General features: G+C 37.9%; 2 protein-coding genes across 4 annotated transcripts; one reads left to right on the forward strand and one right to left on the reverse strand.

Moving 5' to 3' along the window:
* The first annotated feature begins 465 nt into the window (after nucleotides 1-465).
* On the forward strand, nucleotides 466-3,999 carry LOC133629785 (diamine acetyltransferase 1-like). Its single transcript, XM_062020780.1, has 6 exons — nucleotides 466-730; nucleotides 1,071-1,122; nucleotides 1,191-1,271; nucleotides 1,406-1,507; nucleotides 3,596-3,636; nucleotides 3,698-3,999. Exons 1-6 carry the CDS (start codon nucleotides 668-670, stop codon nucleotides 3,872-3,874), a joined length of 516 nt encoding a protein of 171 aa, XP_061876764.1. The 5' UTR covers nucleotides 466-667; the 3' UTR covers nucleotides 3,875-3,999.
* Nucleotides 4,000-8,378: 4,379 nt separating this feature from the next.
* apoob (apolipoprotein O, b) lies at nucleotides 8,379-18,202 on the reverse strand. 3 transcript variants are annotated; one of them, XM_062020782.1, is made up of 9 exons: nucleotides 18,114-18,202; nucleotides 17,656-17,745; nucleotides 15,673-15,810; nucleotides 15,559-15,591; nucleotides 13,216-13,270; nucleotides 13,040-13,135; nucleotides 12,821-12,912; nucleotides 9,803-9,892; nucleotides 8,379-9,719 (listed from the first exon to the last, which is right to left on the reverse strand). In XM_062020782.1, the coding sequence occupies exons 1-9, from the start codon at nucleotides 18,183-18,185 to the stop codon at nucleotides 9,681-9,683; spliced, it is 705 nt and encodes a 234-aa protein (XP_061876766.1). In that variant the 5' UTR covers nucleotides 18,186-18,202; the 3' UTR covers nucleotides 8,379-9,680. The 3 variants fall into 3 exon arrangements, with proteins under 3 accessions (XP_061876766.1, XP_061876765.1, XP_061876767.1); XM_062020781.1 differs by having other exon boundaries at nucleotides 12,982-13,135; XM_062020783.1 differs by lacking the exon at nucleotides 15,559-15,591 and having other exon boundaries at nucleotides 12,982-13,135.
* Between the last annotated feature and the right edge of the window lie 599 nt (nucleotides 18,203-18,801).

Here is an 18,801-nt window from a genome sequence, read left to right on the forward strand (position 1 = left end):
GTGAGTAAATGGGTTATGTAGAAAAGGGCTCATTTGAATAAATAGCTGATAAGGGAGAGGAATTCCCATCAGTCTGATGGAGTGTCCATATAAGGTGATATTATGTCTTAAATTCAGAAAGGAAACTGTAACAGCTGCCTGAGTAATGGAAAATTCCATTTGTGGGAATTGATGGAAGCAGTGTGACTGGCGATTAAAAAGCTTAGTAGAAAATTAAATTTTTCAATTTTTGTTTTGTTGTTGCTACGTGTCTAATTGTGTGATACTGAATAGCCCACATATTGTATTTTCTAATTTGAGAAAAGCGTTGTGGCGGAGTAAAAATGAAAAAATAAACACATAATGGTCACGTGAACACATACTTGCCTCTAATTGGCTAAACCGATCAAAGGGGGCGTCGTCGAAAGCGGAGACGTCGAGCAGGCGACCAATCAGAGAGCGGGAGCAGCCTGCTATATAAAGGGGACGTAAACAAAGAGGCAGTGAACAGACGGCAACGACCCGGCCAAGGGCGACGCTAACTGGATGTCCTTGTCGAGACAAACACGACCGGACCAGAGGCTGACTGCGGGGGAAAAGCCACTCGAAAGCGAATGAAGAAACTCCTAATCTTTCACTTCACATACAGAGGACTTCGCGCGAAAGGAAAAAAGAGTAAACGGAGAAAATGGAGTACAAATTACGAAAGGCTGAACCAAAGGACGTGCCTGATATATTACGACTGGTGAAGGTACACAGTAATAATAATAATAATTTAAAAAATACGCTGCTTAAGATCCGCTCGGACATCGTGTTCGAATTGGGTCAACTTTAGCTAACGTGGTTAGCATTGGCCTGTTGTTGAACCCACACCGAACATCGACGACAATCGAGCTGGGTGGTGACGTAAAAAAAACGAGCCCGAGGATGTCCGAGTGTGACGTCACGACCTGCCTTCTTTGTTCGGGTCCCGCTGACTCACTTCCGTTTTAGCTTCCCCTTGTGTAAACACCATATGGTCATCGTGAAGGCTGACCCACTTAAGCATATACTGTTACAAATGTATTAAGTGTCATTTGTGTTGCTTTTAGGAACTGGCTAAATATGAGGAAATGGAGCACCAGGTGACGTTGACTGAAGAAGGTAAGCTGAAAGTGTTAGGGGGGGGGGGGGGGGGTGCGTGTTTACTCAAGTTTGGGAGATGTTTACAGAGCTCCTTGAGGATGGATTTGGCGAAACGCCATTCTACCACTGCATCATCGCTGAAATCCCGGGAGGGGGCGGCAGCCAAGGTCAGTGAATGCATCACATGATGGAATGTGCAATGGACTCTGTGAACTGCTGACCCCATGAAGACTGTTTCCTGTCTGCGCAGCGAACAAAAAGCTGATTTTAGTTTTTTTAAAGAATGTGGTCTATCCTCCAGATTCTAAAGTGGTTGGCTTCGCCATGTACTACTTCACCTATGACCCTTGGGTGGGCAAGCAGCTCTACTTGGAGGAGTTCTATGTGATGAATGAGTACAGAGGTAAGAAATCTATGGAGGTTACTTTTCTTTTATTTTGAGAGCTTTTTAGGTGATGACACTTGCGTTTGAATTTTGTGAACAGAGTTTCAACGTCAAATTATGCTGACGATTTTATTGAATAACAATTTGAGCAAAATTTGTTTAAAAATCTAATTTGTTTTGAAATTCAGTGTATTAAAATATACATAAAAATTGGATACAGAAAATTTAAGCGTTGAAAAATTAAATGAAAAAAAAATCAGTGTTAAAAAATTCAATACAAAAATTTATTTTAAAAAATTGGGTGCAGAAAAATTCAGTTTATGAAAAATATATTTAAGTGTAAAAAAATCAGTCTGAAAATTCAGTGAAAAAAAAATGGGTGCAGTAAAATTCCTGTTGAAAAATTCAATGTAAAAAAAAACCCCACAAAGTTTAAAAAAACAGTGCAGGAAAATGTTGAGAAATTCAATGTAAAAAAACAAACAATTCAGTGTATTAAATGTAGCCAAACAAATTCAGTGTATGAAAAATATATTTAAGCGTAAAAAATTCAGTAAATTAAAAATGGATGCAGAAAATGTCCTTTTGAAAAATTCAATGTAAAAAAAAACAATTCAGTGTTAAAAAAATGTGTGCAGAAAAATTCCTGTTTAAAAAATTCAATGTAAAAAAATAATAATTGGGTGCTAAAAAATAAATCTAAAAAATTCAGTGTATAAAAAATGGGTGCAGAAAAATTCCATGTAAAAAAAACAACATTCAGTGCAGAAAAATGTTGAGAAATTCATTGTAAAAAAAACAATTCAGTGTATTAAATGTGCCCAAACAAATTCAGTGTATGAAAAATATATTCAAGCGTAAAAAAATCAGTCTGAAAAATTCAGTGTATAAAATAAATGGGTGCAGAAAACTTCCTGTTGAAAAATTCAATGTAAAAAATACGTTCAGTGCAGGAAAATGTTGATAAATTCAATGTAAGAAAGCACTTCAGTATATTAAAAAACCATGTGCAGAAAAATTCCTGTTTAAAAAAAAACGTAAGAAAAATTGGGTGTGCAAAAATTCATTATGAAAAATATATTTAAGCGTAAAAAATCAGTCTGAAAAATTCAGTGTATAAAAATGGGTGCAGAAAAATTCCATGTAAAAAAAAAACATTCAGTGCAGAAAAATGTTAAGAAATTCAATGTAAAAAAAACAATTCAGTGTATTAAATGTGCCCAAACAAATTCAGTGTATGAAAAATATATTTAAGCGTAAAAAAATCATTATGAAAAATTCAGTGTATAAAAAAATGGGTGCAGAAAACTTCCTGTTGAAAAAGTCAATGTAAACAAAAAACGTTCAGTGCAGGAAAATGTTGAGAAATTCAATGTAAAAAAACTATTCAGTATATTAAACCATGTGCAGAAAAATTCCTGTTTATAAAAAAAAACATTGTAAGAAAAATTGGGTGTGCAAAAATTCAGTGAGAAATATATTTAAGCGTAAAAAATCATTCTGAAAAATTCAGTGTATATAAAAAAAAATGGGTGCAGAAAAGTATTAAAATGTGTGCAAAAATTCAATATAAAGAAAAATTCAGTGTATGAAAAATATTTAAGTGTAAAAAAATCAGTCTGAAAAATTCAGTGTATAAAAAATGGGTGCTAAAAAATTAAATGTAAAAAACATTCAGTGCAGGAAAAAGTTGAGAAATTCAATGTAAAAAAACAGCCATTCAGTGTATTAAAAAATGCATGCAGAAAAATTTCAGTTTAAAAAATGTAATGTAAAAAAATCAGTGCACATAATTGTTGCTTCAAAACTCAAGAACCACTTCCTGTAAATTGTACATTTGACACGTCATTGGCTGATTCTGAGACACGATCGATTGCTTCAGTCTTCATTTACTAGAAGAGTTTTGACACAACAAATATTTCAGCACTGAATTTTTAAACCGGTTTCTCACAGATTATTTAATGAAATAGTTAATGTAATTTAAAGTTAAAAAAATCACATTTCACAAAATTCAAACGCAAAAAAATTATTGTAAAAAAACCTTTCATGATAAAGACCCAAATGAACATGCGTAGAAGTCCAGTCTAATCTTTCTGGACTTTCCAGGACTCGGCATCGGCTCAGAGATGCTGCGGCAGCTCAGTGACGTAAGTAGTGACATCATGCCAAGTCCCCCGTGTGGACTTTCCTAACCCCTTTGTCCCGCAGCTGGCGGTGAAGACCCGCTGCACGGGCATGATGTTCGTGGTGGCCGAGAACAACGAGCTCTCCATCCAGTACTACAAGCGGCGCGGCGCAGAGGACCTCTCGCAGGAGGAAGGCTGGAGGCTGTACAGGTTTGACAAGAGCAGCCTGGTCAAGATGGCCACGCCCACCGAGGAGTGAAAATGCGGGGAGGAGACGAAGGTTTCCACTTAGAATTTTTTTTAAAAAGGCCAGCAAACTACTTTTTCTGATGGTCACATGTTGACCTGAGCTCATATACCACAATAAATAAATCATCAAACATGCTGTTGTATTTATTACTAGACTTCACAATAGAACATTCCACTCAACTGCTGGCTAACAAATCAAGTCATGTAGTCACAAATGTAAACTAGTAATATTGTTCATGCTTGTCAAAGATAGACTGACCATACGTCCTCTTTTCCCCGGACATGTCCTCTTTTGCGGGGCTGTCCGGGCGGAGTTTCTTAAATGTCTGGCATTTTGAGTTAGGGTTCCGTGTATTTTCAATGTACGTTCAGGGTTAAGAAGGGGTTAAAAACGAAAATTGTGCGCGCAGCAGCATTGGTGAGGGAGGGGGTTATGATAAACGCTCATGCGTCGCCAAGCTCTGCTTTTTATCCATATATTTATCAGATACATTTTTTTATTATAGCAGGTGTGTCAAGTGTGCCCCGGAGGCCATTTGCAGCCCACAGCTAATGTTTTAAAGGCTGACGGCACATTCTAAAAATACTATTAAAATAAACAAAATCATAAAAGTGAAATAAAAAAGCTTAAAGGTGAAATGTAATTTAGAAAAAGTTGCAATGTTGACTTCTTTCAAACTGTCATTGCTCAAAACATAACTTTGAATCAAAATCAATGTTAATATGAATTATTGACCTATCCAAGGTTCCCATTACTTCACATCAAATATTCCACTTTGAAAAATATTTTCGGTGGAAGATTTTGCATATTTTGTGTTTGCCATAAAAAACATAGTTTTGTTTGACAAAAAAGGGCGGAAAACAAACAAAAAACATAAAAAAAAAATAAAAAAAATTTGAAATGAGGAATAGATCTGAAGTTGATGTAGACTCCAGAGATTTAAGCGTTAAATATAAAATGTATGTATGCCCTGCATACCCAAGCAAAACATTTTTTACACTTTTATACTGAAATAAATACACCTACAACTTATTAAATAAAAACAGAAAAAACTACCAACAGCGGTAAAATTTAGATCCATGAAGGAAAGAAGAAAGTGAATGAATGTTTATAACTGAATACATTTACATATGTATACAAATTTGTTTTCTTTTAAAAAATTTTTTAATGAATTAACGTTAATGACAACCTTTTTCCAAAACACAATATAGAATGTGAGATATAACCGGACAATGCATACGTTTATCATTTGTTTTCAAAACGCTTACAAAAAAGTGGAACCCCAAAGATTTACTGAGGGCCCCATTTTGAAAGTTCCTAGCGCCAACACTGCTGTCAACGGAGGAGAAAAAATGCTTTATTTAAATAAATATATTACTTATAAAGCAAGTTCGAGTATCATTGGCAAATTTTCACCTAGTCCCGGCCTTGGCGTGCTGCCCGCCTTGACGCGCATATACTGTATGTGTCCTCTTTTTGGGATTTCACAATATGGTCAGCCTAGTCAAAGATCCTCAGTTTGACAGAAGTGTCACTGTGTTGATTCGCTGCAGCTTTTAAGCAATTCAACATTTTGAACTGGATTCGATTGCTGGGTGTCAGCAATTAAGTTGTCAGCTAGCGATTAGCATGCTATTTTTTAAATTGGTTGTCAGCTACCAATTAGTGTGTTAATTGCCAGCTAGTGATTGTCAGCTAGCAATCAGCGTGTTAGCTGTCAGCTAGCGGTTAACCCTCTCATTGTTAGCAAGCAATTAGCGCAATGGTTGTCAGCTAGCGATTGGTGCGCTAGTTGCAAGCTAGCGAATAATGACCGAGTTGTCAGCAGGTGGTTGGCATGCTAGTTGTCTGTGATTATCGCTTTAGTTGCCATCTAGCAATTAGAGTGCTAAGGGCAAACTAACAATTAGCGCTTTAGCTTTCAGCTAGCAATTACCACTCTAGTCGGTAGCCGGCGATTGCCGTGTCAGTTGCCATCTAGCAATTAGGGCACTAGTTGGTAACTAGCGATTAGCCCTCTTCTAGCAAACAATAGCGCCCTAGTTGTCAGTTGGAAATTAACGCTTCAGTTGCCAGCTAGCATTTGGCACTCTAGTGATTGATTGGTTGTGACCTAGCGTACAGCTCATGATTGCCGTGTCAGTTGCCATCTAGCAATTAGCATGCTAGTTGTCAGCTAACAATTACCGCACCAGTTACCAGCTAGTGATTAGCACACTAGTCAGCTAGGGATTAACCCTCCAGTTGCCAGCTAGCGTTTAGTGCGGTAGTTATCAGCTAGTGATTATGACCACAGGTGAAGATAGGGATGTAGATCGACCGGTAAATTGAGAGCTTCTTTTTCATGACGGACTGACACAGGGTCTGCATCACTGTCGATCTGACGATCCACTCTTCCCTCACTCATGACCAAGACCCAGAGGTACCTGAACTCCTCCACTTGGGGCAAGATCTCGGAGATGGCATTCCACCCTTTTGGTTATTAGCCGCACAATACTTTCCAAATCTTCTTGTAATCAGACAATATTTTTCAGTATATTAGATGCCATTTTTACCTGACATGTTTGGACTGTCACCTGACAGCTGTTGATATAGGCGTGGCACAACCAGGCAGGTTGGTTCCCCCCACCTGACGCTTGATGGTCAATGGAGGAGGGAGTCCCAGGTAATGCCGATTGATGGTTTTCCTTGGGCCGCTTCCTTAGATCGATCGCCTCTTTACTCCGTTTGAAGTTGTTACTTTCTGTACCGATGATTTTGCCGTTGTCTCGGTCCATGATGTGGTTTATTTATTTTGCGATGATCTGATCATTGTAAGATTTCCTGTTCGGATTTTTGTTTTCGGCTTTTTGTAAACCTTCCAGTTGTCTCTTTTTCACATTCTTTCTGATGTTCTTTCTTCCTGGTGTTGAATGTCCTTCCTGTTTCTCCCATGTATGATTTTTTCTGCATGATTTACACGTGATTTTGTAAAATGACCACGCCAATAAGAACACAGTGGTCAGGTAAAAATTCCATCTGATATACCGAAAAATATTGGAGGAGGGAGTCCCAGGTAATGCTCCCTCATCCCGATTGATGGTTTTCCTTGGGCCACTTCCTTAGATCGATCGCCTCTTTACTCCGTTTGAAGTTGTTACTTTCTGTACCGATGATTTTGCCGTTGTCTCGGTCCATGATGTGGTTTATTTATTTTGCGATGATCTGATCATTGTAAGATTTCCTGTTCGGATTTTGGTTTTAGGCTTTTTGTAAACCTTCCAGTTGTCTCTTTTTCACATTCTTTCTGATGTCCTTCCTGTTTCTCCCATGTATGATTTTTTTGCATGATTTACACGGGATTTTGTAAAATGACCACGCCACACCTATAAGAACACAGTGGTCAGGTAAAAATAACATCTAATATACCGAGAAATATTGGAGGAGGGAGTCCCAGGTAATGCTCCCTCATCCCGATTGATGGTTTTCCTTGGGCCACTTCCTTAGATCGATCGCCTCTTTACTCCGTTTGAAGTTGTTACTTTCTGTACCGATGATTTTGCCGTTGTCTCGGTCCATGATGTGGTTTATTTATTTTGTGATGATCTGATCATTGTAAGATTTCCTGTTCGGATTTTTGTTTTAGGCTTTTTGTAAACCTTCCAGTTGTCTCTTTTTCACATTCTTTCTGATGTTCTTTCTTCCTGGTGTTGAATGTCCTTCCTGTTTCTCCCATGTATGACTTTTTCTGCATGATTTACACGTGATTTTGTAAAATGACCACGCCACACCTATAAGAACACAGTGGTCAGGTAAAAATTCCATCTAATATACCGAGAAATATTGGAGGAGGGAGTCCCAGGTAATGCTCCCTCATCCCGATTGATGGTTTTCCTTGGGCCACTTCCTTAGATCGATCGCCTCTTTACTCCGTTTGAAGTTGTTACTTTCTGTACCGTCTGTACTGTCTCTTTTTCACATTCTTTCTGATGTTCTTTCTTCCTGGTGTTGAATGTCCTTCCTGTTTCTCCCATGTATGATTTTTTTGCATGATTTACACAGGATTTTGTAAAATGACCACGCAACGCCAATAAGAACACAGTGGTCAGGTAAAAATTCCATCTACCGGTAATATACTGAAAAATATTGTCTGATTACAAGATGATTTGAAAAGTATATGAAGACATAATGAACTCTTTTAAGGCACAATATGGTTCGATAGATATTACTTTATTGATTCCTTCAGGAAAATTAAAAAGTTAGTATTGCACGACAACCAGGGCCGGCCCGTGGCATAGGCCGTATAGGCAAATGCTAAGGGTGCCGTCCATCAGGGGGCGCCACGCCAGTGCCACAAATGTTGGAGAAAGAAAAAGAAAAAAAAAAAAAAAAGTTGGTACTGTTATTTGTAAATACAAAAAATAATCCCACGTTAATTAAAATGCAAAGTAAAGCCTATTTAATAGAAATATTATTTGTTACAACATTACGCCCCCCCCATGCCCCCGCACGGTGCGCCCCCTCCCTTCCCGTATCAAGACTCTTACCACATCAAAAAATCAACACAAGATGTCAAAACGGCCAAAACTGTCAGGTGCCCAGGGAAGAAAAAAGAGAAAAGAAGAGGAGGAGAAACGAGAAAAAGACAGAGGTAGCAGGGAGGTAACGTTAGCCTACATGAAATTTTTTGTCTGTTACAGAATGTGATAGTAACCTGGCTTTTTAGCATTAAGCTAATGTTACATGATTCGGCAATTGCTAATCAATAAATAGCTAGTTCTGTTTTAACGTCGGGTTAATATTGTGGAGGGGGCTAAATTGTTATGGAAAATAATAATGTAACGTTAGGTAATTACAGTACTCCCACCTTACATTCCTCAGGGACATTTGTATTAGATCTTTTAAGCAGGTGGTTTTTTTTACATTGTTATTGCCTTCTGGTTAGCTAATGTTTGCCCTGCAGGTAATAGTCACTTTTCCACCCCTTTATATATTAGGTATAGTTGTAAGCCTAGTTGTTAAGGTGCACATCATTAATGTTAGTTAAGCAATATCACATGAGAGGGAATGCCGTTTTTTAATTTGAGCACTGCTGTGATTCGGTTAAAGATAATCATAACATAACATTCTCATATAATGTGTTAATTTGCTTTCTTTAAGTAAAAAAAAAGGTCAAAGACAAAGCTATTCGGTTTCTTGTGAGTATATACACTTCACTGCCACCTAAAATCTTGCCTAGAGCGCCAGGTTGGTTAGGGCCAGGCCTGACGACAACAACAAGGTAACTTAAGGACCAGTTTAAAGTAAAATACAATAATTGTATTTTAGGGGAAGTTGAAGACCTGTGTTAGTGTGTCCACTATGGAACTAATAGTCACATGTTTTGAGCATGTTCACCGAATGAACAATGAGCGGTCTTTTATTAAATAAAACATAGCATTTGAGAGCAGAAATCCTTCTAGCACATTTTCACATAGAAGCCATTTAGAAGGGCTGCGTGGGCATGTGCGGGAGAAGAAAGAATTAAGCTGTGTGTGTGTGAGAGTGTGTGTGTGTGTGTGTGTGTGTGTGTGTGTGTGTTTGCTCGTGTGTTACTCACATCCAAACCACACAATAGAATATTCAAAGTGAGCAAAGAGTGACTTTTTCAAGAGTGGCCGAACGAGAAACATCAGTAAAGTGATGAGAAGTGTGTGTGTGTGTGTGTGTGTGTGTGCGCGTGTGTGTGTGTTTAGCATAGCCAAATAGGCGCTCAGCTACACAAGCTTTTTGTCAAGAAACCTTGCAGACCTTTCCTTCCACGCAGCATGAAGATGATTTTTTTCGCTGTCCGCCTTCAGCTGCTTCCGCTCTCCCGCCGCTCCGTCTTGTCAGGCTTCACGCAAAAAAGCCATGGGTGAGTTTGCATGCGAGACACGGCTAACCGTAAACGAAGCTGCGCCGCCCTCGAGCGCTCACCTTCTTTTTGCCAGAGGGCGGGTCTTTCCAAAGCGTCTCCACGGTGACGCGACCCCGCTGAACCCAGGAGTACGCGGAGTCTCGGCTTACCTGCAGGAACACACCACAATGACTTTCAAATGGACTTCAAAGCAGTTGGTGTGGTCTGCTAGTGATGAGCGATACCACACTTTATCCGCACTGAGCTTGGTATCGTCGATACCAAAACCCATACTTGTCAGATTATTGAACTTTTTTATATTATAAGATACATAAACAGTAAGAATTAAAAAAATATGTTTTTTTTACACTAATTTATCATCACACTTTGAATATAAAGATTTATAGCAGACTTTCCACTGAGGGCCCCAGACTGACAAATCAAAAGATGCGGGGGCCATTTTGGTAGCTTTCACCTTAAAAACCAGTACAATATAAATATGTTTGTCAAATAACTTTCTGTAGAATTTTCATGTGAATGCTGAAGAGCCAAAGTCAAACTGAAATGCTAATCAGATAGCATTAAGTAACAAAAAATATGAGGTAAAAAGATTAGCATGCTTACAGTTAGCATTAGTGAAATACCAAATTATATGACAATGAGGTGTATAATGTGGAGAATGCATATAATTTTAAGAGTTCTTTCTTTATACATAGTCATGTTTAAAGCATCTTATATTTTCCCATGTGTACTCTTTACGCTTATATCTGCAAGTAAACTCTGTGCTTTACCTTGAAGGTGTTGGAATGTGGGAGTATGACATACTCCCTTTTTATCTTATCAGTATTAGAACAATGAGGCTGTATTCCTTTCTAGGCAGAGTGGGGGCTGTTTTCGTATTCAATAAGTTGTCTCTTTCCGTTTGGCTTTCAGACCACTTCTAGATGCTGGTATTGGTCTCCTAAAGCTTTAGTAAAACTTGATGATATTCCTATTCTGTCTTGATGGTCCTTCTTACTCAACATATATGTCATCTGAAAGAATTTGGGATTGACCAGTGACTTTTATTCCCTGAGAAGAAGACTGGTCAGACGCAACAATACCTATTAAATTAGCTTAATAAAAATATAGCATTCTAATAATAACATGCTCATAAGCTAAATGTAACATGAGTCGAGTACCAAAATGTATGGCACATTTTTAGTCTACTTAATACCTGCATTATCCTTTCCTTCCTTACCCTTTCCATCCTTTGAAACTGAGCTACTGTGTGGAACAATTACCCTTGTGGATCAATAAAGTTTGCCTAAGTCTAAAGTCTACCTATAAAAGTAGAGGAAAAAAAACTAGCATGCTAATGATAACATGTCAAGTAACATAATATTTGACGCAGAGGTGTATACCTGGATACCTAATTTTCCAGCCGTACACCGCAGAGTCATATAACTTGGTACTTGACCCACGCTAAATGCTAACTTTTTACGCAAATGTTGCAGTCGTATACCTAAATCATATAGCTTGGCACTTGACCCACACTAAATGTTAGCATGCTAACCTTTTTAGCTATTTTTCCAGTCGTACACCGCAACGTCATATAAGTTGGTACTTGACCCCACACTAAATGTTAGCATGCTAACTTTTTCTGCAAATTTTGCAGTCGTATACCTCAATCATGTAACTTGGTACTTGATCTACACTAAATGTTAGCATGCTAACTTTTTAAGCTTATTTTCAGCCGTACACCTTAACCATATAACTTGGTACCTGATCCATGCTAAATGTTAGCATGCTAACTTTTTTAGCTGGATTTTCAGTCGTACACCTCAGTCATAACTTGGCACTTGACCCACGCTAAATGTTAGCATGCTAACTTTTTAAGCTAGTTTTTCAGTCGTACACCTATGTCATACCTTGGCACTTGACCCATGGTAAATGTTAGCATGCTAACTTTTTTAGCTAGTTTTTCAGTCGTACACCTCAGTCATAAGTTGGTACTGGACCGATGCTAAATGTTAGCATGCTAACTTTTTTAGCTGGATTTTCAGTTGTACACCTCAGTCATAACTTGGCACTTGACCCACGCTAAATGTTAGCATGCTAACTTTTTAAGCTAGTTTTTCAGTCGTACACCTATGTCATACCTTGGCACTTGACCCATGGTAAATGTTAGCATGCTAACTTTTTTAGCTAGTTTTTCAGTCGTACACCTCAGTCATAAGTTGGTACTGGACCGATGCTAAATGTTAGCATGCTAACTTTTTTAGCTAATTTGCCAGTCGTACACCTCAATCACATAACTTGGTACTTGACCCACGCTAAATGTTAGCATGCTAACTTTTTAAGCTAGTTTTTCCAGTCGTACACCTCTGTCATAACTTGGCACTTGACCCACGCTAAATGTTAGCATGCTAACTTTTTTAGCTAATTTGCCAGTCGTACACCTCAATCACATAACTTGGTACTTGACCCACGCTAAATGTTAGCATGCTAACTTTTTAAGCTAGTTTTTCAGTCGTACACCTCAGTCATAAGTTGGTACTGGACCGGTGCTAAATGTTAGCATGCTAACTTTTTTAGCTAATTTGCCAGTCGTACACCTCAATCATATAACTTGGTACTTGACCCACGCTAAATGTTAGCATGCTAACTTTTTTAGCTAATTTGCCAGTCGTACACCTCAATCATATAACTTGGTACTTGACCCACGCTAAATGTTAGCATGCTAACTTTTTAAGCTAATTTTCCAGTCGTACACCTCAGTCATAACTAGGCACTTGACCCACGCTACATGTTAGCATGCTAACTTTTTTAGCTGATTTTCCAGTCGTACACCTCAGTCATAACTTGGCACTTGACCCACGCTAAATGTTAGCATGCTAACTTTTTAAGCTAATTTTCCAGTCGTACACCTCAGTCATAACTTGGCACTTGACCCACGCTACATGTTAGCATGCTAACTTTTTTAGCTGATTTTCCAGTCGTACACCTCAGTCATAACTTGGCACTTGACCCATGCTAAATGTTAGCATGCTAACTTTTTTAGATAATTTTGCAGATCACGACGACAATTCTTCCACATTATGACAGATGTGCCCCACCTTGACAAGGGAGGCCGCTTGCTGAGGGTAGAACATGGAGGCGCACACGGCCATGAGGCCCACTGGAAACGCCACACGCCTCACCTTTGACCCTGAGGAGACAGGTGCAAAGCCAACCAATCACCTGAGCGACCTCCAGACAAAACACGAGCTTATCTTATCGTGTCATTGCCCCAAGGAAGAAGGATGTTGTTGTTGTGACGACTATTCGGGGGTTACCTTTGGCCAAGTAGAGACCCAGCAAGCCCGAGAAGCCCACCGCCGCCATGCTGGGGTAAAGGTCCGGGGGAGGAGCAGTGAGGAAGTGATACACGTCTGAAGGACGCCAGACAGTTGACATCAACAACTCAAATGTTCACAGCGAGACAACACCTTGGTGTGATGGGATGTTTTACCGCTGACTGTGGTGACGGTGGTGTCGATGGTGGGCTCCACGCTTCTGTACACTTCCTGTTGTGCCACATTAAGAAGGACAATCATGTTGTGCCACATTAAGAAGGACAATCATGTTGTGCCACATTAAGAAGGACAATCATGTTGTGCCACATTAAGGACACTTTAGAAAGCAACATGGAGTCATCTATCCATTAGTTTGTTCCATTATTGGATAAAATATACTTTATAGCCTCAATGTGCATTTTTGGGAAAATAGTTCAAATAAACAAAAGATGTTTGTACCTGCCATGACATTCATTACCTTCTGTTTAAACTTATTTGACCTTTTATTTACCTTCTTTGACTCTTTTATCTTCTATTTACCTTCTTTAACTTCTATACTTCTTTTTTTACCTTCTATTTCAACTTATTTTACCTTTTATTCACCTTCTTTTTTTTACCTTCTATTTCAACTTATTTTACCTTTTATTCACCTTCTTTGACTGTCTTATCTTCTATTTACCTTCTTAAACTTCTATATTCCTTTTTTACCTTCTATTTAACTTCTTTTGCCTTTGATTTACATTCTTTAACATTTTATTGACCTTCTTTGGCTGTCTACTACCTGGTTTGGTCTTTTACCTTCTTTGCCCATCTTTTACCTTCTAGATTTTGTTTATCTTTCATTTACCCTCTATTAAACTTATTTGACCTTTATTTACCCTCTTTGACTTGTCTTTGACCTTGTTTGATATTTTACCTTTTCACTTCTTTTACCATCCATTTACCTTGTTTGACTGTCTTTTACCTTGTTTTACCTTCTATATTACTTTTGTTTACCTTCATTTTTTAACTTCTTTCACGTTTTATTTACCTTCTTTTACATTTATCGACCTTCTATTTAACTTATTTTATCTTTTATTGACCTTGTATTCAAACTTGTTTTAGCTTCTATTTAAACTTATTTGAGCTTCTATTCACCTTCTTTGCCCATCTTTTACCTTTCATATTTAGATGACCTTTTAACCTCTATTTATCTTCTTTTACCTTTTATTTACCCTCTATTTAACCCGTTATTTACCATCTTTTACTGCCTTTTACTTTATCTTTTACCTTTAAATACCTTCTATTTAACTTATCGTACCTTCTATATACCTTATTTGACGTCTTTTACCTTATTTTATGTTCTATATTCCTTTTAGTTACCTTTCTTTATATAACTTTACCTTTTATTTAACTTATTTTTTTTATTTACCTTCTTTTACCTTTTATTTTAACTTCTTAATTCTTTCTTTTACCTTTTATTTACATACGGTTACCTTCTATTGCCCTTTAGCCTTTTATTTATCCTTTACCTTCTATTACCATGAATTGATTAACGTGGACCCCGACTTAAACCAGTTGAAAAAAGTATTGGGGTGTTACCATTTAGTGGTCAATTGTACGGAATATGTACTGTACTTTGCAATCTACTAATAAAAGTTTCAATCAATCAATATTACCTTTTATTTACCTTATTGTACCTCTTATTGATATACTTGTACCTTTTACAGAACTTTTCACATTTTATTTGACCTTCTATTGTACTTTTACCTTATATTAATATACTTTTACCTTCATTGAACAGTTTACCTTTTATTTATATACTTTTTTCACCCTCACCTCCCAGGGGGTGGAACAAGGGGATGGGTCAAATGCTGTGGGTAATTTCACCACACCTAGTGGTATCAATGGTACTTTAACTTTAACTTAACTTTTACCTTCTATTGTCCTTTCACCTTTTATGTACTACCTTTACCTTCTATTTACCTTTGACTTCTATTGCCTTTTATATTCCTTCTTTGACCTTTTTTTTTTTTTTAAACTTTCCATCTACCCCTACTGTATTTCACCTTAATTCACTTCTAAAACCTCTATTTAACTAACTTGTTTTACCTTCTTTTTTTGGGATCTGGATTTCATAAGCTTTTATTAGTTGCACTAATTACCCATTAATCAAAGCAACAGAATATAAATCGAAGCTTCTTTCTAATCGAATAAATGGATTAAACCTTTGCAGCCCTACTTCACTTTGTTTTTTCTTTACACCTAATGATCTAATTGTGGCTGCACCAAGAGAGGTTTGTGCATACACAATAACATTTTAAATATCCATCCATTTTCTACCGCTTGTCCCTCTCGCGGTTGTCCTTTTTCTTTCTACAAAAAGCACAAGGAAGTTCCTACACAGAAGAAACAATCCCTTCTTTGCAGCAAGTGTGAACCACAAAAGGCTGATGTTGACACTGAGTGAGCAGCAGAAGGACAAGTTTGCAGCCAGCCAGCAATACTTCAAAATGATAAGCAACACAATGGATACAAACCTCAGCTTTGCCAGTTGCGGTGCGGCGTGCTCGCTACAAAAACAACACATTACGAAATGAAGGTCACTCACGTTTATGTTGAATTCATGTTGAAATGAGCACAAAGCAACACACCTGACACTGGTCTGCGTACGGCTGCGCCCATTCCCTCAGTGATGCCACGCTCTGCTCCAAAGGGCCCGCCACCGCCGCCTCCTGCTCTGGCTCCACACGCTGCCAGTGCTCCTGGGGTCTGCTGTACAAAGATGGCAGCTGGAAAAAAATACATTTTCTTAACCATACAGTTCGTTCATCAATATTTTCCTGTATGTGTGAAAATCACGTAGAGTCGCTATCAAGAGAACATAATGTCATGGCTGTCTTGAGTTTCCAATCATTTCTACAACTCTTATTTTTTTGTGATAGAGTGATTGGAGCACATACTTGTTGGTCACAAAAAAACATTCATGAAGTTTGCTTCTTTTATGAATTTATTATGGGTCTACTGAAAATGTGAGCAAATGTGCTGGGTCAAAAGTATACATACAGCAATGTTAATATTTGCTTACATGTCCCTTGGCAAGTTTCCCTGCAATAAGGCACTTTTGGTAGCCATCCACAAGCTTCTGCTTGAATTTTTGACCACTCCTCTTGACAAAATTGGTGCAGTTCAGCTAAATGTGTTGGTTTTCTGACATGGACTTGTTTCCTCAGCATTTTCCGCACGTTTAAGTCAGGACTTTGGGAAGGCCATTCTAAAATCTTAATTCTAGCCCAGTGGTTCTTAACCTGGGTTCGATCGAACCCTAGGGGTTCGGTGAGTCGGCCTGAGGGGTTCGGCGGAGCCTCCGCCACGGAGGTAAAGACACATCCGACTTATCGTGTAAATAAAAACTTCTCCCTATCAGCGTATTATGGATACAAACAAACAATGTTCCCTCTAATTTTCCATCTGATTTGCAGGTTGTTTGATTGATCGATTGAAACTTTTACTAGCAGATTGCAAAGGAAGAGAATACATTATATGAAACAGTACAGTTTACACAGTACAGTACATATTCCGTACAATTGACCACTAAATGGTAAAACCCGAATAAGTTTTTCAACTTGTTGTTTATTCATGGTAATGTGTGTAAGGTGTGTAATTTGTTGTGAGTTCATGCACTGTGTTGGTTTTGTTCTTTGAACAAGTTGATGTTCATGCACGGTTCATTTTGTGCACCAGTAAAAAATCATAACTTTTTCTTGAATTTGAAAAAAAACCAAAATTGTATTTTTCACTAAAGAAGGGTTCGGTGAATGCGCATATGAAATTGGTGGGGTTCGGTACCTCTAACAAGGTTAAGAACCACTGTTCTAGTCTGATTTAGCCATTCCTTTACCACTGTTGACGTGTGTTTGGGGTCCTTGTCCTGTTGGAACACCCAACTGCACCCAAGACCCAACCTTCGGGCTGATTATTTTAGGTTGTCCTGAAGAATTTGGAGGTAATCCTCCTTTTTCATTGCCCCATTTACTGTCTGTAAAGCACCAGTTCCATTGGCAGCAAAACAGGTCCACAGCATAATACTACCACCACCATGCTTGACGGTAGGCATGGTGTTCCTGGGATTAAAGGCCTCACCTTTTCTCCTCCAAACATATTGCTGGGTATTGTGGCCAAACAGCTCCATTTTTGTTTCATCTGACACCACATGGACAAAGATAAGACCTTCTGGAGGAAAGTTCTGTGGCCAGAAGCTCCTTATTGCAGTGAAACTTGTAAGCAAATATTAACATTGCTGTATGTATACTTTTGACCCAGCAGATTTGCTCACATTTTCAGTAGACCCATAATAAATTCATAAAAGAACCAAACTTCATGAATATTTTTTGTGACCAACAAGTATGTGCTCCAATCACTCTATCACAAAAAAATAAGAGTTGTAGAAATGATTGGAAACTCAAGACAGCCATGACATTATGTTCTTTACAAGTGCGACTGTAGGTCATGAAGTTGTTACCTAACTAAAGCACACAATATATAAACATAATCATTACATTATCGACCGTTTTGTGTCCATTAGCATGCTATCTACCATTTAGCTGAGAAAGTGAACAATTTAATTGCAGCGGCACCTCGTCAATGCGCATTGCCGGCTGTGTGCTCTTCTTCACGGCCTCGCAGGTGGCGCCAGTCAGGCCCGGAGCCGCGGCGCACAGCGACATCTGGTGGAGGACGACAGACATGACAATTACACGGTACAGCATAGAGGAGATTAAAGTCCTGTTATCTACAAAAGAAGACTGAAGAATGTTGACAAAAGTTACCACATCAGGCATGAAGCGATTTATTTTAGCTTCTATTTTTCTGACGTCTTAAAGTGATAGTTTTAAATAATCCCCCTTTCTGTTTAATTGAGCCAAAAATTAGCCACTTGCTAACATTAGCATTTAGCTTGTATAGCAGCGTTTCCTCCGATGTGGTGGAACACGCTGTAACACTATTGTATTTGCTGTGTGAGACTAATTGTCGGAATAATACCTAAACAAGATTTACGTTATTTAAAAAAATTAAATGACGAAGGATATCTTACCAGTTTGACGTATGACATTTTCCGTCCTGAGGACGTTCGCTTTCTACGGCAAGTCGGAGAGTCACCACGCATGCGCAGTTCGTCATAAATTATTTTAACGGCCCGTGCCGCATTCGAAAAAATACTATTATGGAAAAAAAACACAAAGCAAAATAAAAATGCAAACAAGTGACTTGTAAAGAGAAAAAGTTGCAACATTGACACTAAAAAGCGCTTTTTAAATGTAATTTCTAAAAAAAAAAAATTATGAATCCGAATCAATGATATGAATTAATGACCTGTTGAAAGCTCCAATTACTTCACACCCAAAAATTTCACTTTGAAATATTTTTTGGGGAAAATATTGCGTATCTATAAAAAGAGCATTAAACAAAAACGTGAACATAAAAAAACGTACAATCAACGGATAGACCTGAAGTAATAAAATAAAACAAATAAAAAATTAAATAAATAAAATAATGTATATTTTCTACTGGATCTACTCGCTTTTTTATGCTGTCCTTTTTTGCTGCAGCTGTTACATATATTATAAAATTGTACATGGTAATTGGGATTTGTTATATATTGTATACAAATATATCAGTATATATTATATACTGTATATATAATATGTAAATATTACATATATTTTACATTGCTACTATGGTACATTTTTAGTCTACTTTATACCTTTTGTATTCGCCCTCTT

Source organism: Entelurus aequoreus, linkage group LG15, assembly GCF_033978785.1.
Source record: "Entelurus aequoreus isolate RoL-2023_Sb linkage group LG15, RoL_Eaeq_v1.1, whole genome shotgun sequence".
In the NCBI taxonomy this organism is placed as follows: domain Eukaryota; kingdom Metazoa; phylum Chordata; class Actinopteri; order Syngnathiformes; family Syngnathidae; genus Entelurus; species Entelurus aequoreus.

Bases quoted from the DNA above. Each gene is read 5' to 3' on its own strand.
- apoob (XM_062020781.1), bottom strand. From the start codon at position 18,185: ATGCGTGGTGACTCTCCGACTTGCCGTAGAAAGCGAACGTCCTCAGGA. The intron at 15,811-17,655 runs GTGCCGCTGCAA...ATTTTTTTCCAG, and splicing joins CGGCAATGCGCATTGACGAG to CTGCCATCTTTGTACAGCAG. The intron at 13,136-13,215 runs GTAAAACATCCC...GGCGTCCTTCAG, and splicing joins CACCGTCACCACAGTCAGCG to ACGTGTATCACTTCCTCACT.
- LOC133629785 (XM_062020780.1), top strand. From the start codon at position 668: ATGGAGTACAAATTACGAAAGGCTGAACCAAAGGACGTGCCTGATATA. The intron at 1,272-1,405 runs GTCAGTGAATGC...TCTATCCTCCAG, and splicing joins GGGAGGGGGCGGCAGCCAAG to ATTCTAAAGTGGTTGGCTTC. The intron at 1,508-3,595 runs GTAAGAAATCTA...TGGACTTTCCAG, and splicing joins TGTGATGAATGAGTACAGAG to GACTCGGCATCGGCTCAGAG.